This window comes from Narcine bancroftii, chromosome 12, assembly GCF_036971445.1.
Source record: "Narcine bancroftii isolate sNarBan1 chromosome 12, sNarBan1.hap1, whole genome shotgun sequence".
In the NCBI taxonomy this organism is placed as follows: Eukaryota; Metazoa; Chordata; class Chondrichthyes; order Torpediniformes; family Narcinidae; genus Narcine; species Narcine bancroftii.
In genome coordinates, this window is record NC_091480.1 from 100,130,656 (window position 1) to 100,153,044 (window position 22,389).

The 22,389-nt window shown below is 49.7% G+C and overlaps 2 protein-coding genes across 5 annotated transcripts in view; one reads left to right on the top strand and one right to left on the bottom strand.

Annotated features, from left to right (window-relative positions):
- Positions 1-12,754, top strand: part of kcnh6a (potassium voltage-gated channel, subfamily H (eag-related), member 6a) — a 62,958-nt gene extending 50,204 nt beyond the window's left edge. The window contains exons 6-12 of the mRNA XM_069905236.1: positions 170-422; positions 4,312-4,505; positions 5,192-5,291; positions 8,011-8,253; positions 9,684-9,867; positions 10,923-11,124; positions 11,550-12,754. Of these exons, the coding sequence (XP_069761337.1) occupies positions 170-422; positions 4,312-4,505; positions 5,192-5,291; positions 8,011-8,253; positions 9,684-9,867; positions 10,923-11,124; positions 11,550-11,819 (1,446 nt within the window). The 3' untranslated portion in view covers positions 11,820-12,754. The remainder of the gene's footprint in view (positions 1-169; positions 423-4,311; positions 4,506-5,191; positions 5,292-8,010; positions 8,254-9,683; positions 9,868-10,922; positions 11,125-11,549) is intronic.
- Positions 12,755-15,582: 2,828 nt separating this feature from the next.
- The window catches only part of LOC138746794 (aquaporin-5-like), a 33,014-nt gene continuing 26,207 nt past the window's right edge, over positions 15,583-22,389 (bottom strand). For 2 of the 4 annotated variants that reach the window (XM_069905253.1, XM_069905250.1), the window contains exon 4: positions 17,460-20,380. In XM_069905253.1, the coding sequence (XP_069761354.1) occupies positions 20,231-20,380 (150 nt within the window). In that variant the 3' untranslated portion in view covers positions 17,460-20,230. Of the gene's footprint in view, positions 16,847-17,459; positions 20,381-22,389 lie in introns of those variants that run through there. The other 2 variants (XM_069905251.1, XM_069905254.1) reach the window with 2 other exon arrangements.

Consider the following 22,389-nt stretch of genomic DNA (forward strand, 5'->3'; position numbering starts at 1 on the left):
CCCAGTACATTTTGGAGGGTGGGAGGAAACCGGAGCCCCCCGGGGAAAAGCCACGTAGGCATGGGGAGAACGTACAAACTCCTAACAAACAGATTTGAGAAAGGGATTGAGTGACAAGCAGGGAATGTTCTGGAAGTTATGGAAATGATGTTACCTTCTCTCCGCCCAGGTGTTGAAGGGTTTTCCTGAGTGCCTACAGGCCGATATCTGCCTGCACTTGAACCGAAGTCTGCTGCAGAACTGCAGGGCCTTCAGCAGAGCCAGCCCTGGCTGCCTGCGAGCTCTGGCCATGAAGTTCAAGACCACCCATGCTCCTCCCGGTGATACGTTGGTGCACTATGGGGACGTCCTCACTGCGCTCTACTTCATATCCCGAGGCTCCATTGAGATCCTGCGCAATGATGTGGTGGTCGCCATCCTGGGTGCGTTCTCATCTGTTCTGGCTGTGTCTTGCGGAGGGGCATCCGTGTCTGGGTGAGATGCATCCGTGTCTGGGGGAGGGGCGTCCGTGTCTGGTGGAGGGCTCCGTCCAGGGGGAGAGGTGTCAGTGTCTGCGAGGGAGGGGCGTCTGTCTGGGGGAGGGCTCCGTCCAGGGGGAGGGCTCCGTCCAGGGGGAGGGCTCCGTCCAGGGGGAGGGCTCCGTCCAGGGGGAGGGCTCCGTCCAGGGGGAGGGCTCCGTCCAGGGGGAGGGCTCCGTCCAGGGGGAGGGCTCCGTCCAGGGGGAGGGCTCCGTCCAGGGGGAGGGCTCCGTCCAGGGGGAGGGCTCCGTCCAGGGGGAGGGCTCCGTCCAGGGGGAGGGCTCCGTCCAGGGGGAGGGCTCCGTCCAGGGGGAGGGCTCCGTCCAGGGGGAGGGCTCCGTCCAGGGGGAGGGCTCCGTCCAGGGGGAGGGCTCCGTCCAGGGGGAGGGCTCCGTCCAGGGGGAGGGCTCCGTCCAGGGGGAGGGCTCCGTCCAGGGGGAGGGCTCCGTCCAGGGGGAGGGCTCCGTCCAGGGGGAGGGCTCCGTCCAGGGGGAGGGCTCCGTCCAGGGGGAGGGCTCCGTCCAGGGGGAGGGCTCCGTCCAGGGGGAGGGCTCCGTCCAGGGGGAGGGCTCCGTCCAGGGGGAGGGCTCCGTCCAGGGGGAGGGCTCCGTCCAGGGGGAGGGCTCCGTCCAGGGGGAGGGCTCCGTCCAGGGGGAGGGCTCCGTCCAGGGGGAGGGCTCCGTCCAGGGGGAGGGCTCCGTCCAGGGGGAGGGCTCCGTCCAGGGGGAGGGCTCCGTCCAGGGGGAGGGCTCCGTCCAGGGGGAGGGCTCCGTCCAGGGGGAGGGCTCCGTCCAGGGGGAGGGCTCCGTCCAGGGGGAGGGCTCCGTCCAGGGGGAGGGCTCCGTCCAGGGGGAGGGCTCCGTCCAGGGGGAGGGCTCCGTCCAGGGGGAGGGCTCCGTCCAGGGGGAGGGCTCCGTCCAGGGGGAGGGCTCCGTCCAGGGGGAGGGCTCCGTCCAGGGGGAGGGCTCCGTCCAGGGGGAGGGCTCCGTCCAGGGGGAGGGCTCCGTCCAGGGGGAGGGCTCCGTCCAGGGGGAGGGCTCCGTCCAGGGGGAGGGCTCCGTCCAGGGGGAGGGCTCCGTCCAGGGGGAGGGCTCCGTCCAGGGGGAGGGCTCCGTCCAGGGGGAGGGCTCCGTCCAGGGGGAGGGCTCCGTCCAGGGGGAGGGCTCCGTCCAGGGGGAGGGCTCCGTCCAGGGGGAGGGCTCCGTCCAGGGGGAGGGCTCCGTCCAGGGGGAGAGGTATCAGTGTCTGCGAGGGAGGGGTGCATGCATCTGCAGGAAACCTTTCATTGGGAGGCACAGAGAGCGAGTTGGGTGGTGAGAGTGGGTAGGATGTCGGTGGTGGATGGAGGCCATGGGAATGCAGGCCACATGGACACATTTGGTGCCTCTGAGATGGTCTGAAGGTCGTAGCTTCATACAGCCCAGTAACAGATCCTTTCGGCCCACGAGCCCGTGCCACCCAAAGTGTCCGTCTGACACTTGATAAATAGGGGGGAGGTAAATAGGGGCAGCAGAGTCTGTGCTGGAACCCGACAGGAGGGAGGGGGGCAGGTACAGGAGCCAAGTGAAGTGAAGGGGGTACAGGAAACCAGTGTGGGGAAGGGGGGTACAGGAACCAGGGGTGGGGGGCAGGAATCAGAAGGTGGTGGAAATCGGGAGTGGACGACACAGGCAAAAATGTCCAGCAGATCTGACAGTTTCCAAGGAGAGAGAGAGAAGATGAGCCGATGACCGTGCATTCGAAGGGATAGAGCAGGTTCCAGCGGGAAGAGACCCCATCACCGCAAGGTGCCTGGCTGACCCACGGCTCCTTGAGCTCACGTTGGACCTCAATGGAGTGGTCACGTGCAGGAGCCCAAAGGCAACGACTGGCAGGTGTTGGAGAGCCCCCACCCAATCTAAGTTTCTCCAGTGTAGAAAAGACCAGCATAAGAACAACACACACTCCCTCAACAGGAAAAACCGAAGGATCTGGAAGTATGGTTTGGGGTCCCAGATGCCAGGAAGGAAAGAAGAAAGCTCTTGACCTCCAGTCTGAGCCCCTCTGTCTCAAAGACACTGTGGTCCACAGTTCTACATTCTTGTCAGGAGATCATGCCACAGCCTCCAGCCCAGCAACACAGATAGGGCTGCTCTGGTAGAACCATCGTGCCCAGCCTACCCTCAACCTTCCTCTGTTGACTGTTTCCCTCCAGGTCGAATCCTTTTGCACATCAGGAACCCCTCTGATTCACATTGACAGTTTCCTGGTTCCAACCATCGAGGTACACCCCATCTCACACCAGGATCATCTGACAGTCCAGTGCTACCTCATTGAGCACAGGCCCAACAAATTGCCCTCCTGATTTTCCATGCCAGTTCTCGGAGATGTCTTCGTGGCTTTAAGCAGGACTTTCCCTCTCCCACAGTTGAACAGAGCTCTCAACCTATTTCTCCGTATCTCAGATAGACCAAGGTTAGTCTCCCCTCCCTCCTCTGCAGCCTATCTAATCTCTCCCTATAACTACAGCCTTTGCCCTCCTGACCCCCTTCCCAGAGGAGATGACATATCTGCCCTTTGACCCCTTGTCCCGCCGACCAGGAGCCCAAACGGTCCTCCCTGGTGAAACAGTGGCCCACTTGTACTTGCAGTGAGATGTTCTACATTTATGACTTACAACGCAGTATCCTTTACACTGGAGAAACCAAGCATGGATCTCATGTTCAGATTTGTTGTCACATGTACCAAGGTGAAGGGAAGAAGTTCATTTTGCAACCAGTCCAGCTACCCATCTCATTGCAAGTAAAGCACAGTGGAGGTGTAGGGTTTCAGGGAAAGGAAGGGACAGTCGATGAGAGTTGGAAGCAGAGTGTTGCCAGTTCCGAACAATGATCACCTGATTCTCTCTCCACGGATGCTGTTTGACCGGCTGAGTGTTTCCAGCACTCTGTGTTCGTACCTATTTCAAGAGAGGGGCAGGCCAGGATATGAGGGAGATCCCCTTTGGTATGGCACTATTGGATATGTTGTACTTGCCCAGAGGCAAAGGGGGGTGTCCGCAGGGAGACGCTTCCAACACTGCAACATTTACAGAGCCATCACCGCGTGTAAGCCTGGATCTGGAATGGGATTTGAGCCAGTTTCCTCTGGTGGGACAGTGCGTGAGGTGTCCTGAAGGAAGGGCAGACAGAGCCAGGAGCAGTGTGATTCCAGTAGTAACAGTGTTTCTCTGAAACATCCGGGACTGCTCCCTGCAGCACGTGCAGGAAGTCCAGGCATGTTCACCTAACGCTGTCCACCACCTGATCTCTGCTCCCACTTTCACCTCATTACTCCTCCCTGGGACGCCCTCTGCCACTACCGGTGTCGATAGGCCTTGTCAGTGTCCGCTGGTTCCTGGACTGACCCCACCCCCAATGACTCTCTCTGGTGCCGTCCCCCATGGTTTTCACTGGTCCAGTATAACAACCTCTCATTCCAAATGAACGCTGATGGACCATTTAGATTCCTCTATTCCCTTTATCAATTCTCCATAAAACGAGGGAGCAGAACAAGGTCATTTGGTCCATCAAGTCTGATCCACCATTCGAATCATGGCTGATGTGTTTTTGCCATCAACCCTGTTCTGCCTGTTCCCCCCCCCCTGACCTTGCCACCCACTAGAATGTCTGAACACAAATGGCTCCATCCTGAGCCTTTCAGAGCTGTGCTGCGTGTTGAGGCATGGCCTGTGGATGGTGTAATTGGCAGCAGCCTGGTGTGTCCTGTCTCCCATCGTTGTGCGGCTAATGCCTGTGTTCCTTTGGGGATGTAGGAAAGAACGACACCTTTGGAGAGCCCATCAGCCTTTATGCCAGGCCAGGAAAGTCCAATGGCGATGTGAGGGCACTTACCTACTGCGATTTACACCGTATTGTACGGGAGGACTTGCTGGAGGTCCTGGACATGTATCCCGATTTCTCCAGCAACTTCTGGACAAATTTGGAGATCACTTTCAACCTTAGAGATGTGAGTTTCAACCCTGTGAATTCTATGATCGAGTGCAAGTGAATGGGACAGATTTCCCCATAATATGGTGCTGCTATACTGCAGGGGAGACCATGGTGAATGTGATTGATGTGTACAGAGAGTGAACATTTGTGTCTGTACACATAAGCATTTGTGCATGCAGGTACACAGTTGTTTGTGTGTGTGTCTGTCTTTGCAAGATATGCCTGAGTGAGCCTCCACCTTCATACATAATCCAACCACTCCCATCTACCTCTCTAAGGGCCACCGTTCCTTTCTGCCCATCTTTTGCTCACTGTGGTGTGGCCCTGTACCCAATCCCCTACACGTTGGCCCAACCTCACCTCATGGCTTCACACTGGATCAGGACGTGCCTCCTAACACGTTCCACTAAAGGCAGGTCCAGCGTCTCCCACCAAGGGCAGGTCCAGCGTCTCCCACCAAGGGCAGGTCCAGCGTCTCCCACCAAGGGCAGGTCCAGCGTCTCCCACCAAGGGCAGGTCCAGCGTCTCCCGCCAAGGGCAGGTCCAGCGTCTCCCGCCAAGGGCAGGTCGAGCGTGAAGCCGTCAACATCTCCCTGGACCTCTCTGACTCTTGGTCCAGTGGAGATCGACAACATTAGACTCATGCACCTGGATTCTGTATCGCTGCTAATTAATTATTGCCACTTGTGTTGTATTTAACAGACGGACAGAATCCTTCGCACACCCCCGGGTGAGGAGTCTGACTGTGGGCACAGACAACTTCACCAGAACAAGCTCTGCTTCCGGAACAGGAGTGACATTGGTGAGTCTGCAGTACTTCACACCCTTCTCAGTTCTGGCAGTCTACCCTCCCTGTGAGAAGGATGGGACACCTTGTAGGTTGGTGACCTCCCTGCCCCACTCTGTGGTTCCCTGAGCCTGTCTGTTGATAGGGGAATCTGACCAATGATCATAGAGCACCTCATACCTACAAGTACCCTACAAATACCCTATAAATACTACACGGTCCTAATCTGCTGGTAACAAGACAATCCATAGGTGCTGAGGTTCAGAACAGCGCATACGCATGCTGGAGAAACTCAGCAGGTCATGCAGCATCCAAAGAATGGATGTACCCTTAATGTTTTGGGTCAAGGTTAAAATTGATGTGTATTTCTAAGTGATGGGGACAGTGTAGGCTGTGGGCTGTGGGCAACGCAGTCAAAGGATTTGCACCACACTGGATGCTGGAGACTGGCTGACACTGGGACATGAGGTATTGGAACTGGGATATGAAAGGGGGCTGAGGGAGTTGAAGGCTTCCTGATTTTATCAGGGGTTTGGATCTGGAGCTCGGGTTGCCAACGGTTGGCACCAAGGTGTCGGGGGCTGTGGGAGACGAATCCACAGATACTCGGTGACTCTAAAAGGACTCTTTTTTGCTTCTCTTTCTCTGACTGTAAGAGGCACCAGGTGATTTCTGCTGATGGTGAATCTGTCCGCCTCACGGCAGGCAAAGTGAAATTTCATGTAATATTACATGACAAGAAAAGGATCTTAATCTTGAAAACCAGGGAAGTTAGACCTAAATGAATATGTTTATTGTCTGCTCAAACGTTCTGTTTACCTGCCTGTTCCTTTCTCAGAGCTTTATTAACATCTAACTGTACACATATAACCCGATGAAGCTGTGTTTCTCTGGAGCACGGTACACTCACACAACACACAGCACATAGCCATCACGTAAATACATGAGATTATAATTTAAATTAAATATATAAAAATATAAATGTATATATAAACCAGCACGGAGAACGTAGCAGTTAGCACCACGCTGTTTCAGTGTGAATGATCGGGATCCGGGTTTGAATCCTGCGCTATCTGTAAGGAACCCATGTCTTCATGGGTTTCCTTCAGGAGCTCTGGATTCTTCCCACCCTCCAAAATGCACCAGGGTGTAGGTTAATGGGGTGTAATTGGATGGCGTAGACTCGTGGGGCCAAAATTACCTGTTACAGTGTCTCATTTCTAATTTAAAAATTAAATTCACTTGGTTACAGGAATCAATCTTCCAGCCTGCGGGGACAAGCTGTTTCCCAGCCTGGCTGTCCTGATTTTTATCCTCCTGTACCTCCTTCCTGATGGTAGTGAGTCTCGGATACCATGTGCTGGATGGAAAGGGTCCTCTGTAACTGTGCACTCGCTGCAGGCCCAGCAGACGTCGGTGTCAAGCAGTCAGAGATCTGCGTCCCTAACATACTTCCCAGACCGAGTTGTATAGACGTAAAGTGGTTCAGCAAAGGAACAGACCATTCATTCCACTGGGTCAATGCTGACCATCATCCCCTGTGTCCTAGCCCCATGCCTGTATTTATCCCTCCAAGCCCGACTCATTCACGACCGTGTCCAGATGCCTCGGAATATTGTTCCTGATTTCACCTTGTCTGACTGCTTATACCAGACACCAAGGACTTTCAGCATGAAAAGCTGGATTCCTGAGTTCTCCTTTTGATCTCCTGCTCTCCCACCATGGGAATCAGGCTCCCACTTGCTGCCCTATTTATGCCTCCCATGGTGATGTCCCTCCCTTGGCCCAAGGAAAACAGACCCAGTCAATCCTGTCTCTACTGGTAGTTCACACTCTCCAGTCCACATAACATCATTTTGAATCTTTACCACAGTTTACATGTAGACATACAGCCTGGTAACAGCCCTTGTGCCCCACGAGCCCATGCTGCCCAATTAACCTACAACCCTAGTATGTTTCGGTGGGTGGGAGAAAACCAGAGCCCCCCCCCCCAGAGAAGCCCACACAGACACAGGGAGAATGTACAAACTCCTTACAGACAGCGCCAGATTCCAACCCAGGCCTCAGGTGCTGTAATAGTGTTGTGGGTACCACCCAATGTTCCATCACTGGACATGGAGATAGTGTAATACCCTGAAACAGGGCATAGAGTGTTACTGGACATCATAAGTCTGTAACATTCAGTCACAGAAAGTTGAGACTCTGTCATACCCTGTCACTAGATGTTGAGAGTCTAACTTCCTGTTACTGGACATTGTGGGACTGAAAGATCACACCACAGGGAAAGGGACCTCTTCAGAACCAATCCAGTTGGAGGTCACAAGAAAAATCTCATTTTCTTATGGGTTGTGTATGTACGGGGCAAACCCTTGGTGGGTGTGGGTTGCCCTGAGGCAGTTGCTTAGTTTGGGGCTGGAGTCGGCTGTGGTTGGTTCCCATTCCCAGGGAGTTTGGTTAATAACATCTACTTTGTAACAGTCAACAAATTATGGCAATTCATGTCATGGTGACAGTGACCTGCTGCCCGATCGTCCCGGCCAACACCCTCCCTCCAGTGCAGTAGTCCCTTCCAACAATCCCTCGATCTGCTCCCATCTTCCACCCCCCCCCACCCCCGCCCCACCCAGGGAGATGTGGAAGACAGTTCTCTGTGGATGGGAGGGCATGGTGCGGGAGGGGAGCCTGTTTCTCACCTCTCAGTGGGCTGCTGAATGGAGTGTTTGTTGTATTTCAGATGTGAAGGGAGCAGGAAGGCCCAGCAGTGACCACGTGGTTCTGACAAGACAGCAGAGCCGAGCACCGAGGGACTACAGCATGGTGACGCCATGCTCACAGTCCAGCAACGAGAACCTCAAGGCTTCAAGCTGCAGCATCACGGAGGTGAACAGGCTGACCGCGACACCTGGGAAGGTCCTTCCCCCCAACATGGGCCACCTGCAGAATCGAAGCAAAGGCAATGAGTCCAATCCCTTCTCAGGTAGGTCAGCCTTGGTTCTTCAGGGGTCTGGTCAGTAGGTCACACCTCAATCCTAAATCACCACTCACCTGATATACAACAGGGTCCACGTGACCTCATTGGTGTTGGCCAATCAGCTCAGTGAAGACAGAACACACTGGGGCGGTGGCACAGAACACACTGGGGCGGTGGCACAGAACACACTGGGGCAGTGGCAGCATGGTTAGCCTGACACTATTACTGCACCAGAGACCGGGATTCAGATTCCAGTCTGTCTGTAAGGAGTTTGATGGCTCTCCCCATGTCTATGTTGGTCTCCTCCAGGGGTTCTGGTGTCCTCCTGCCCTTCAAAACCTACCAGGGGTTGTTGGTTAACTTGACACATGTTTAAATGGCTGGAACCGTGCTGTAGTTTTCAAAAATTTAGCAATTTAAAGTGTACTCAGAAAGGATAATAAAATGACTCATCAGACACTGGGATTGAGTGCCATACACAAACTTGCTGGAGAAACTCAGCAGGTCACGCAGCATCTATGGGAAGTTGAGGCTCACCGATGTTTTAGGGCTTTATCCTTCCTTCCTTTCCTCCAGTTTCCAACCCCCTCCCTCCCTTCTCCTATCAGAGAGCTACCCTCGACTCTCTCCCCAGCCCTTCTCAGCCTACTCCATTTCTGTTGCAGCCTTACACAGATGGGGGAGTGTTGGTAACAGGAAAGGCTGTGTAACCCAACAACAGCCCATGTTCCACAACTCTCCATGCCTCTTGCCACACTGTTCCAGTACAGTCACACTACCTTCCAACGGACCATGGGAAACAGCCCAGCTACGTGCTGGCCTCCAAAGCAAACATCCAGGCCAGCTAATTAGCACTCAGTTAGTTCCCTGTCCATGGTGAGCAGAGGGACCAGAGATCCTGTCAGCTAAGTGTCTACCAGTATCCTGATGCCTGGTTTAGGTTTTGCCAGGATCTCATCTCCTCTTCACCTTGTCCCACTCCTTGACAGCACAGCGAGATCTGACTGAAATACCCTGGCGCGGCAGTGAGACCGTGGAATTCCCTGGCAGGGCAGTGAGACTGTGGAATTCCCTGCCCAAAGAAGCAGAGGCTGCTTCAGTCAGCATCTTTAGACAGTTGGATAGATAGGGAAATGGGAACGGGCGGGTAGGTGGAGCTGAGTCCACGGCCATAGTGGAACAGGCCCGTCAGGCCTGATGACCAATTTCTGCTCATTTTTGTGTTTTTATTTAACCTGCCAACGTAGAACATGGTGAGTGATTGGGTAACAACCAGAACTAGTTAATGACAGCAAGGTGAATTGAAGTGGTGGCATCTGTAAACTTCAACCAGCTTTCAGACTTGAATCACATCCGCCGATCCCTTTGTGTGGCTGTCAGGTTGAGAATTTTCTGTGCAGTTTGTTTGAACAGCCTTCTCCTCTTCCTCTCACCAGGTAAATACACTAGTGTGTCCAACATGTTCAGCTTCTGGAGTGAGCGACAGGGCATGGAGTGCCTGGAGTCACACAGACGGTCATTGTCAGCTCATGCCAATCTGGAAATGGCGTCCAGCACGGAGGAGCGAGCCAGGCTGGAGGTGGAATCCCGACTAGAGATGCTTCACGCTCAGCTCAACAGGTGAGCACTTCGGGGCAGTTGGTCTGGAACCAGCCTCAGCAGCTCTGGTGTGCCATAGGAGACCACTCATCTTTCCCTCTGCACAGTAACAAGCGGTAGAAGGAATTCTATTCCTCGTTTTTTACTGGGCTGTGTGTCTCCTACAAATGGAGGGTGTCAGAAGGGCAGGTGCTCGGGTCAGTCAGTGTTTCGGCTGGACCCTTCATCGAGACTAAAGTAGGGAAGGGAGTATCAAGTATATTAAGGGGAAGAAAAGATAGAGGGGGTGGAAACTGCTGATAGGGGTGGGAGGGGGAAACAGGTTGAAGGAGAGTCCATGGGGAGGAAGGTTTGAGAGAAAAGCAAAAGCCAGGAGTAGGTCAGGAAGGAATGGATTCAGTGAAGCCCAGATGGGGTGGGGATACTGTCAATTAGAAGGCGTCCAGGAGGAACATTTTAATGTACACATACAGCGCGGTAACAGGCCATTTTGGCCACGAATCCGTGCTGCCCAGTTTAAACCCAATTAACCTGCACCCCCCAGTACATTTCAAATGGTGGGAGGAAACCGGAGACCCCTGGGAAGACCCGTGCAGACATAGGGAGAACGTACAAACTCCTTAGAGACAGCGTGGGATTTAAACTCCTATCCCGGTCTCTGATGCTGTAAAGGCAGAACGCTAACTGGGCCACCCATGTTGTTCCTCAAGGTTACCCTGAGAAGGGTTGAGGTCGAGGACAGACATGTCACTGTCGAAATGGTTGGGGAAGTTGACAAGGCTGGCGACAGGAATCTCACATTTAGACCCACACACAGAGTATAGGAGTTCAGTGAAGTGCTCGGCCCATCTGTTTGGTCTCGTGGATGTAGGTACTCTTGACAGTGTGAGGAGGTAGAGGGTGCAGTTCAGCTAATGAGGCGGACGAATGTGGGGGTCTGGCTGCGTCCTCCAGAAGTAAAATAGCAAAGAACCAGTCAAGATCTGGACTTGCCTGTAACTCTGCCTGACTTAACCTGGCCATTCACCAGACAGGCCAGGGCCCCGGCTTACCATATCACTTCAATGTATCCACAGGTTGGAGACCAGGATGACAGCCGACATCAATGTTATCTTGCAGCTGCTACAGCGACAGACAGTGCCAGCTCCAGTGCCACCGGCCTACAGCGCTGTCTCCCCAGCGTCTCACCCCATAGATGTGTACTCCCCCCTCTCAGTGGAACACAGGCTTGCTCCCTCTGCTTCATCTACCTCTCCACTTGAAACACCTGTTCTGGAGGTAGGTCACATCTTGATCTTAAATCATCTCTCATTTGATGGCCAACAGGGTCCATGTGGTCTCATTAGTTGGGAAAGGGCAGTAATGATGTTTACCTGCACTGTGATGGAGGCATTGATGCCAATGCTCCATATCTGGCAGATATCCCAATGGAGTTCCACTTCTGTACAGAACCCCAAGCCCCTGCCTTTGGACGCCATTGTGGAGTTTCCCAAGTCGGGTGGATAGTGAGGAGACCTCATTACCCAATAAGGTGCTTTAACTGTCGTCACATGACAGACAAGAAAGAAGTGTTGAATTGAAAAGGTCATGAGGAGCATGTTTCTCAGGGGCTTGTTGTTCAGCCTCTGTGCCTTGCATCTGCACACAAGGCTGTTGGATGTGTCTATCACAATAACCCTGTTGAATTCTGCTTCTTCCCCCAGAGTCCATGCTATTCCAAGTCTGAGCGAGGCCAGGTGAAATCGCCGAATTCCTTGTCCAGTGAAGTCCAGCTGAGTCAACCTGTCGGTCTCCACCCTCTCCCTGTGACCCCAGCTCGCCCTGCCTTGAGCACACAGCACCCCAGCCCCATCCCTTCGCCCACCTGCTTCCGTGCGGTCCGCTTTCCCTCCCTCCCGGAGCACCTGGATACATCTGCTGCATGCACAGACATTCAGAAGCACAGGTCTGACCCAGTCCTTCCAGGCAGTTAGGGACTCTGTCAGGAGTTTCAGGAAATTCCATCAGTCTCCCCTCCATTTACTAAGCACACCATGTTGGCGCTGATCTGGACGTATGGGAGAACAGGCAGATCGTGTCACAGAGATGCTCTTCGACACCAACACAGATTGGACGGTGTAGGAACTAGACGAGACGAGAAGGAAATGAAGCAAGTCTGGTTGACTTATTTATATCACTTTATTTTTTTAAGGTATTTATCACTCACAGGAAAAGAACCATGCAGAATTCTCAGAATATGTCCGCAACATTGTCCACAACTGCACCTCGGGCCTGTCTTCTGAGAGGAAATGTTATTGAATGGGTTAGACTGGACATTGCTGCATTATAATGGAGATCTCAAGCATGTGCAGTGAGACACAGGAGATAATTATTGGTCCCGATATTGATGGTATCTGCTGACGGGAGCTGAGAATAATACAAACACAGGAATGTGTGAGGGGGTTGGCTGAGGACTCTGCCTCTGCCCGGCATTCTTTCCCATTGCACTGGTACTAGGTGACCCATCCAACTGCATAGGCTCCATCGGAGCCGTCTTCGCTCATCACTAGCCACGTCTGCACTCCCCTCCAACCTTCGGTTCCATTCACACCAAAGCCTAGGTTTGATAGATTGTTTCCCCATGTGTTTGCAGTGGTCATGTGTCCCACATTGATGCCTCCTTCCCCACAGTGTATGCTGGTCCCAGCCAGTGAACTGACCGACCTACCCAAATCCTGCCCATTTCAGATCAACTCCTGCTGTCCTCACCACCCACAATCTGGAGACGGTGTTGGGACTCATTTACTGAAATAAGAGTGAATGCTGATTTTTCCAAACCAAGATAAGGGCGATAATCTGATTGGCCCAGCAACCTCGTTCAAGATGACATTATATGCATCAGGAATATATAATAAACAGTAATCTTACAGTCTGAGCAAGGTTGTTGTCATTGGAACTTCAGCGGAAGAATTGGTGGGTTCTGAGTATCCTGAGGCAGGAGATCCATCTTTCAGAGATGGGGAAACTCGGGGCTTGAAGGGACAATCACACATTGTTCTGACTGATAAACATCCCTTGCACGTGATCCACGTTGGCCCCCTGTGCCCACGCCAATCATCTGTTGTCAGAGTACCTGCCTCCACCACCCCTTCAGTGGTGTGACCCAGCCGGGCTGTCTGAACTCCTCTCCATCTACCTTTTAGCTTACACCTAATCGTCTGGTTCAGACCTCTCTGGTGTGGGGATCAGATTCAGAGCATCTAGCCTGTCTGAGCCCCTCATAATTTCACACATCCCCATCAGTTTCTCCCATCCACCTCCTCCACTCCCAATTAAATGAAGCCTATCTAGTCTCTCCTCAAAACGAAAATGTTCCATCCCAGAAATGATCCTGATGAATCCCCTCTGCACAATCTCCAGGGCAGCACGTCCTTCCCATAGTGTGACGACCAGAACTGTCCAGGAGTGTGGCCTAACCAAAGTTTTACGAGGGCCTTCCTGCTCTACACCAGTTAAAGAAGGCAAGTATCCCGAAAAATCGCTTATTGCTGGGAAATTAGCTTTTGTATTTTGATGCAAGTGACTGTCCATTTACTGGTGAGACTGGGTACTGGGTCATCCATAGGAGCTGTGATTGGAATGGACTGGTTCTTTCCAGGATCCTGTGAGTACACGAGATATCGTTGCAATATCACACCAAGATCAGCCATTTTTTGGCCAAGGCTTCACCCAGGACCCTGCTCAAGAGTTTATGGGCCCCCTTCACTGTGAAGCAGTGAAGTTTTGGTTTTTTCTATACTTCTCCCAACTGCATAAAAAACAAAAATTATTTGTTTTGTGAAGTGAAAAGAAAAAAGGCCTTTACTTAAATGTGCTGTGGCCCCTGGGAGGGCTTTTGTTGAGAATGGCTGACCCATATCTGCCAAGATCAATGATGTTTAGCCAACTGAACATGTTATCCAAAGTGCCTTGAAGATGGGACTTATGTGGGCTATCACTCTCATTCTGTGTCTCCTCAGATTTTTTAAAATCAGCTAACAACTCCAGATATTTATTGGTAGTCAGAACGGCGGAGCGGGGGGCTACATTAACTAAATCCAGGAAGTAAAGTATGGACGAGATGCTGGGAAATTACATAGATTGTAGAAAGAAGCTTAAGAAGAAAACTAGGATAGCGAAAAGAAAGTACAAAGTGGCTCTAGCGGACAGGGTGAAAGTAAATCCAAAGGATAGGAAAGAGGGGGTGCTGGAACTTCTGAGACATATAAAGGTGGATAAGTCTCCAGATCCTGACAGGAATTTCTCCAGGACCTTGAGGGAAGTCAGGGAGGAAATAGCAGAGGCTCTGACAGTGATTTTTCAACAGTCACTAGAGAAAGGTGTGGTGCCATGGGATTGGCGTGTTGCAAACGTGGTTCCTCGGTTTAAAAAGGGCTCCAGGTGAAGGCCCAGCAATTATCGACCAGTAAGTTTTGACGTCAGTGGTGGGTAAACAAATGGAAAGTATTCCTAGGGATAATATGTATAGGGGCAGGGATTGATCAGGGATACACATGGGTTTGTGAGGGGAAGGTCTTGTTTGACAAATGTTGAATTTTTTGAGGAAGTGACTAGAAAGGTTGAAGAAGGTAGAGCAGTAGATGTCATCTATCTGGATTTCAGTAAGGCTTTCGATAAAGTTCCATATGGAAGGTTGGTGAGGAAGCTTCAGTCACTTGGGATAAATGTTGAGGTAGTAAATGGGTTCAACGGTGCTAGAAGACAGACACCAGAGAGTCATGGTGGATACTTGTCTGTCAGGATGGAGGTCAGTGACAAGTGGTGTGCCTCAGGGATTGGTGTTGGGTCCTTTGTTGTTCATCATTTATATTAATGATTTGGATGATGGGGTGGTGAATTGGCTGAGTAAATATGCAGACAATACAAAAATAGGGGGAGTTGTAGATAGTGAGCATGGTTTTTGGGGACTGCAGAAGGATTTGGACTGCTTAGAAGAGTGGGCTGAAAGGTGGCAGATGGAGTTTAATATCGATAAGTGTGAGGTGGAAAGAATAATCAAAATAGGATGTATGCAGTGAAGGGGAGGGCATTGAGGAATACAGAGGGATCTTGGAATAACAGTTCATTATTCTTTCAAAGTGGATTCTCATGTAGATAGGGTGGTGAAGAAGGCTTTTGGTATGCTGGCCTTTATAAATCATAGCATAGAATATAGGAGCTGGGAGGTGATGTTGCGACTGTTCAAGGCATTGGTGAGGCCAAGTTTGGAATATTGTGTGCAGTTCTGGTCCCCAAATTTTAGGAAGAGAATAGCTAGACTAGATGCAAGTAGACTTTTTCCCCTGAGAGCAGGGGAGGTTGAAACAAGAGGACACAAGTTGAAGGTAAGGGGTCAAAATTTTAGGAGAAACACTAGAGGATGCTTCTTCACTCAGAGTGGCTGAATGGAATAATCTTCTGGAGGAAATAGTTGAGGTAGTCAATTCTTTCATTTAAGAGGAGGATGAATATATACATGGATAGGAGGGGGTTTGAGGGTTATGGGCAGAGAATAGGCATGGGGATCTACCGGAGATGTTTGAGTGAACCGGCATGGACTTTTTTTTTTAAATTTTTTATTTTTCACACCATAAATCACAATAGCCATGATATACACTTTTTCTTTTCCACACATTTACAGTGACTTTTTCTCCCTCCCCCCTCCCTCCTCCCAAGCCACCCCCCCACCCCCCCCCTCTCATCCATTTTAGGTATACAATCTAGGTTGCATTAATTCAGTTAGACAATGTTGTCATTCAACAAAAATACACCAGAAATTCTACTGAGTCCATTCTTTTCTTTTCTTCTCCTTCCATCAACTTAGGTAATGTTTGTTCCCGGTAGGTTTTCGCTATTGTATTTAATGTAAGGCTCCCATACTTGTTCGAATATTTCAATATTATTTCTTAAACTATATGTTATTTTTTCTAATGGAATACATTTATTCATTTCTATATACCATTGTTGTATTTTCAAATTATCTTCCAATTTCCAGGTTGACATAATACATTTTTTTGCTACGGCTAGGGCTATCTTGACAAATCTTTTTTGTGCATCTTCCAAGTCAATTCCAAATTCTTTATTTTTTATGTTACTTAGGAGAAAGATCTCTGGATTCTTTGGTATATTGTTTTCTGTTATTTTATTTAATATCCGGCATGGACTTGAAGGGCCGAGATGGTCTATTTCCATGCCATAAACTGTTATATGGTTATATGATATCAATAAGGTAGAGAGGATCCAGAGATTTACTAAAATGTTGCCTGGATTGCAGTATTTAGAATACAAAGATTGAGCATAGAAAGTTGAGGGGGAATTTGATAGAGGTATTTAAAATAATGAAGGGGATAGATAGAGTAGATGTGAATAGGCTCTTCCCCTTGAGGGTAGGAGAGATTGGAATGAGAGGTCATAAGTTAAGGGTTGGAGGCAGAACTTTCGAAGTAACATAAGAGGAAGTTTATTCACTCAGAGAGTGGTGGCTGAGTGGAATAACCTTCTGGAAGAGATGGTTGCAGCAGGGTCAATTTTGTCATTTAAGAGAAGGTTGGATGAGTGCATGGATGTGAGTGGACTGGTGGGTTATGGAGAGGGAGCAGGTAAGTGGGATTAGTGGAGTTCACTTAAATTGGTGCGGACGAGAGGGGCCTGTTTCCATACTGTTATTGTTATATGGTTACAGGTAAATAGGACTTTGAAAGTGGTGTCACAGGAAGATAGGGTGGTCAAAAGGATCTAGACACGTGGGCCTTCATTGGTCAGTATCTTGAGTTTAGAAGTTGGGAGGTCATATTACTCAGGCCTGAAATGTCGGTTAGATATCTTTGCCTCCTCCGGATGCTACGGGACCTGATGAGTTTCTCCAGCACTTCTGTATTTACTACAATCACAGCGTCTGCAGACTTCCTTGATTCAGGTCATGTTGCAGTTGGATAAGACATTGGTGTGGCCCCGTTTGTATCACCGTGTTCACTCGAGGTCACTGTGGTGCAGAAAAGATATTGCTAAACTGGAGGGTGCGGAGATTTACGAGGATGTTGCCTAAGTTACAAGGTTGAGCAGGCTGGGGCTTTATTCCTTTGAGTGCAGGAGAATGAAGGATGGTGAGTGTAGGGAAAGGCGAGGGCAGGGAGAGGTGAGTAGATGGAGTGAAGTGGTGCAGGCAGATATAATTATGATACTTGAAAGACTTTTAGACGTGGACATGGATCGGGAATAAAATTAGCGAAATGTAGGCTGATGGAACTTGTTCGAGAGCATGGAAGAGTTTCCACGCTGTGTGACTCTGGTTTCCACTTACATCCCAAAATCATACTGGTTGTCCTTCTCAGAACGGGATGTTAATTCTAGACCAGGTGACCATGGCCACAAAGTGTGTGTGTGTGTGGAGGAACAGGTTCGGGTGAGGTGAAGATGGTATGCAAATCTATCAGGCTGTAAACAACTGTTTGAGTTTACAAGGGTACAGCACAGTAACACGCCCGTACCAACCAAATATCCCCATTAACCTACAACCCCTGTATGTTTTTGAAGGGAGGGTGGAAACCAGTGCAGCCAGACGAAGAACATACAAACCCGTAAGAGACCGCTCCGAATTGAAGCCAAGTTGCTGATACTGTAATAGCATTGTTTTGAAGTGAAGGGCCACACGGTGATTATGGACTGGGGATCTAATGAGACTCCAAGGCAACTGCAGCCACTGCCTGAAACCGAGACCATTATATATCCAGTCCTCATAGCTGTTGCACAGGTTTGTGCAACCTTGCAGTAATGGCACTGTACCATCATGCCAGAACGTTGACTGAGTGATTGAATCAGTTCACAAACCACTCTCTGCATGTCCACAGAGTAAACTTGCTTGAATTTCTCCTCCTGCCTTACAATTCTGTATGGATCATCTGTTAACAACTGGCTCAACCCGATGCTCAATGTAATGTTTTATTTCAGATTACAGAATGCATGAGAAAGTGATGCTCTTGGTCCTCCTGCGTTTGGGTAAATACACCTCCAGAATCTACTGACTACAAGAGGGATAGATGGGGCTGAATTTGTCAGGTGTGTACAAGGATTCTTGACGCAGTCTGTGGACCAGCCGTTGAGAGGAGAGGCCACACTGGATCTGGTTCTGGGGAATGAACCTGGTCAGGTGGTGGACCTCTCGGTGGGGAGGCATTTTGGTGAGTGACCACAACTCCTTTAGCTTCATCACAGTTAGGGAGAGTGCTTAACTGGGGAGGGGCTAATTATGAAGGGATGAGGCAGGAACTAGTGAGAATAAATTGGAAACAGATGTTCAAAAGTGAAAGCACAGAAGCCATGTGGCGGATGTTTAGGGACCACATGTACAGGGTTCAGGATAGGTTTGTCCCATTGGGACAAGGAAAAGATGGTGGGAAAAGGGAACCATGGCTGATGAAACAGGTCAGGCAGCGTGAAGAGGAAGAAGGAAGCGAACATTAGATAGAGGAAGCAGGAAACAGGAAGGGCTCATGAGAAGTATATTGTAGTCAGGAGGGAGCTCAAGAAAAGATTTAGGAGAGCTCAAAGTGGGCATGAGAAGGCCTTGGCATGTGGGATTAAAGAGAATCCCAAGGCGTTCTATGCTTATGTGAAGAACAGAAGGATGACAGGAATGAAGATGGGACTGCTAAAGGATAAAGGAGGCAACTTGTGACTGGACATGGAGGAACATTTTGGTTCAGTATTCACAAGAAAAAGGACCTTGATCAGGGCGAGGTCGGAGAAGAACAGGCCTGTGTGCTGGACAATGGGGAGATTAAGAAAGTGTTGAATCTTCTTAAAAACATCAAGATTGATAATTCCCCGGGGCTGAACATAATATACCCCAAACTGCTGTGGGAAGGGGAGAAGAGGTAGCTGGGGCAGTAGTTATAATCTTTGAGTTTTCTTTGGCTGCAGGGAAGGTGCCGGAGGACTGGAGAATGGCAAATGTCGTCCCCTTGTTTAAAAAAGGTAAGAGAGAGAATCCTGGGAATTATAGACCAGTGAGTCTTACGTCAGTGGGGTGTAAATTATTGGAGAGGATTCTTAAGGACAGGATCTGTGAGCATTTCGAGAAGCCCAGTCTACTCAAGGATAGTCAGCATGGCTTTGTGAAGGGAAGGTCATGTTCACGAGTCTAATTGAGTTTTTTTGAGGAGGTAACAAAAGAAATTGATGAGGGCCGGGTGGTAGATGTGATTGACATGGATTTCATCAAGGCATTTGACAAGGTCCCATGAGAGACTCATCCAGAAAATCAGGAGACACCGGATCAGTGGAACCTTGGACGTGTGGATAAAAAAATTGGCTTAGGGAAAGAAAGTATTCTGCCTGGAGGTCAGTGACTAGCAGGGGGGCCGCAGGTGCCCCTGCTCTTAGTGATTTTTATAAATGACTTGGATGAAGAGGCAGGAGGATGGGCCAGTAAGTTTGCAGATGATACGAAGGTTGGAGAAATTGTGGTTGTTGAAGGTTACAAGAGGATATAAACAGGAAAGTGTGAGGTGATGTATTTTGGAAGGACAAACCAGATGGCTGAGTACAAGGTTAATGGTTGGTTACTTAACAATGTGGAGGAACAGAAGGACCTTGGGGGTGTACATCCATCAATTTCACTGCACAGGTTGATAAGATAGTTAAGAAGGCCTATGGGATGCTGGGCTTCATTAGTCGGGGGATTCAGTTCAGGGGCTGAGAGGTCATGTTGCAAGTTTACAAATCTCTGGTGAGACCACACATGAGTATCGTGTTCAGTTCTGATCACCTCATTAGGGGAAGGATGTGGAAGCTGTGGAGAGATTTACCAAGATGTTGCCTGGATTGTAAACTGTTTTATGAGGGCAAAGTTAACAGAACTGGGACTTTTCACGTTGGAGCGATGAAGGATGAGAGGAGATTGAAAGAGGTCTTCAAGATTATAAGGGGGTGACAGGGTGGACAGCCAGCACCTGTTTCCCAGGGCAGGACAGGATCAGCAAACACCAGAGGACACCTGCACAAAGAGAAGGGAGGGAAGTTTAGGGGAGACATCAGGGGTCAGTTTATTTACACAGAGAGTTATGGGTGTCTAGAATACATTGCTGGGGATGGTGGTGGAGGCTGAAATATTGAGGGCATTTAAGAGCCTCTTGGACAGACACATGGATGGAAGAGGGTTATGGGGTAGGGAAGGTTTAGTATTTTTATAAGGAAGGAATATCGAGGGCAGAAGGCCCTGTACTGTGCTGTGTTCTAATCATTCTGCCATTGCAATTTAAATGCATAATTTTTTTGATTTTAAGCACATTCTATTCTAATAAAATGAATATAAGGCACATCCTTCATGTGCTGGACACCAGGGGAAGTGCTGGAGGCCAGCACGTGCCTAGGGTTGTGACTCCACCTTGTGTTCCAGCTGAGAGTCTGTCTTCAGCCTGCTGAGGCAGTCTCCACTCCAGATCATCTTTGGCACCAGCACAAAATTGTACACAATCGCAGCCAAGACCCCCCCGAGCAGGGGTCCCACCCAGAAGATCTGCATTGATTAAAAATATATACATTTTAATTTCCAAAACATCCTGTGCCCTCAGCCAGCAGGTGAGAAGTGAGAATCTTTCCCTCTGGGTGAGCTCCCCCAAGGTGAGGAACAAAGGGCTCAGGCCTGAAACATTGGGAACCTTTCCTTTCTAAGGATGCTGTGTGACCTGCCGAATTTCTCCAGCACGTCTGTGTGTTGCATTTGACCCCAGCATCTGCAGGTATTCTTGTTTATCTGAAGGGGACTGAGTTAGGGAGCTGGATCTGGGTGAACTTCAGATCATTCGGGAGGCAGGGTTTACAAATGCGGGGGGGGGGGGGGGAGAGAAACACTTAGCATCCTTCAGGAAGGTTTGCTAGTGCTGCTCTGGGGTGGGGGGGAGGGTTTAAACTAGATTAGCGGGTGAGGGGAACCAGAGAGATAGACCAGATAGTGAGGTGGAGGACAGTCAGAGGTTTGTACATGATAGAAGTGATCTATTTCAATGCGAGGAGTATTGTCCGTAAAGCAGATGAGATTAGGGCGTGGATGTGCACATGGGATTAGGGTGCTAATGCTATTAGTGAGACTTGGTTGCTGGAGGGGCAGGACTGGTAGCTCAATGTTCCGGGTTCTTGTTTCAGACATGATAGAGGGTGGAGGATGAAAGGGGGAGGAGTAGCATTGCTCGTCAGGGAAAATATCACAGTTGTTAGACAGGACAGCACTGTGGACTCGCCTACAGAGGCCATACAGGTGAACTAAGGAATGGGAAAGGTGTGAGTACACTAATGGGCTAATATTATAGATCACCCAATAAACTGAGAGAATTGGAGGCGCGAATCTGTCGGGAAATAGCAGACCAGTGTAAGAAACAGAAAGTTGTCGTAGTCAGAGATTTTAAACTTTCCACATATTGACTGGGACTCCCATACTGTAAAAGGGCTGGATGGCTTGGAGTTTGTCAAATGTGTACAGGGAAGTTCTCTACATCTATATGTAGAGGTACAAACAATAGAGGATGTAATACTTGATCTCCTATTAGGGAACCAGGGAGGTCAGGTGGCAGAGGTCTGTGTAGGGGAGCATTTTGGGTCCAGTGACTATATTCTCATTAGGTTCGTTACTTATGGATAGGTCTGGTCCTCAAAGTTGAGGCTCCAAATTGGAGAAAGGATCTTGGAGGAGTCAATTGGAAGAAGCTGTTTTCTGGCAAGGACATGTCCGGCAAGTGAAAGGCCTTCAAGGGCTTTTGATGGTGCAGAGTTTGTATGTTCCTACCAGGATTAAAGCAAAATTAACAGACAAAGGGAACCTTAGTTTTCAAGGGATATTAGTGATATGATTAAGAAGAAGAGAGAGGTTCATAACTGGTCAGTATAGGCAACTGAGGTACTTGCAGAGTATGGAAAATCTAAGAGAATCCAGATTATCTGGAATCGGATTCTCCTAAATCCTCAATTATCCACTTTTTAAATTTCAGATAAATGAGGATATCCCAAACAAAACTGAAATCCTCGTTTATCTGAAATCTTTTTGGAGCTGAACTGACCAGGGACCTCGGGCGTCCGGCACGAGCAGGACCTCAGTGGGGCAGTGTCGGTGATTGGTGGCAACCAGCATTTTTTTTGGTGAGAATCAGACATAATGCTTTAAAAGCCTTCCCTTCTTGTTTGAATGCTGTTATAAGTGATTTGCTGTTGCTACTGGGCTGTTTTTAAAAAATGCCCAGTTCTCTGGAAAAAAAAAACGTTTATCTGACATAGGCCCAGTCCCGACCATTTTCGGTAATCGGAATTGTACTGCAGTAAAGAAGGAAAGCAGGAAGGCAAAAAGAAGGCATGAGAGGGCTTTGGCAGATAGTGCAAAGGTAGACCCCAAGGGTTTCTGCAAGTATATTAAGACTAAGAGGATAATGAGGGACAAAAGTGGTTGTCTATATGTGGAGCCTCACGAAATGGGGCCGATCTTAAACAGTTTTTTTGCATCAGTATTTACTCAGGAAACTGGCAAGAGTGCATAAGGAT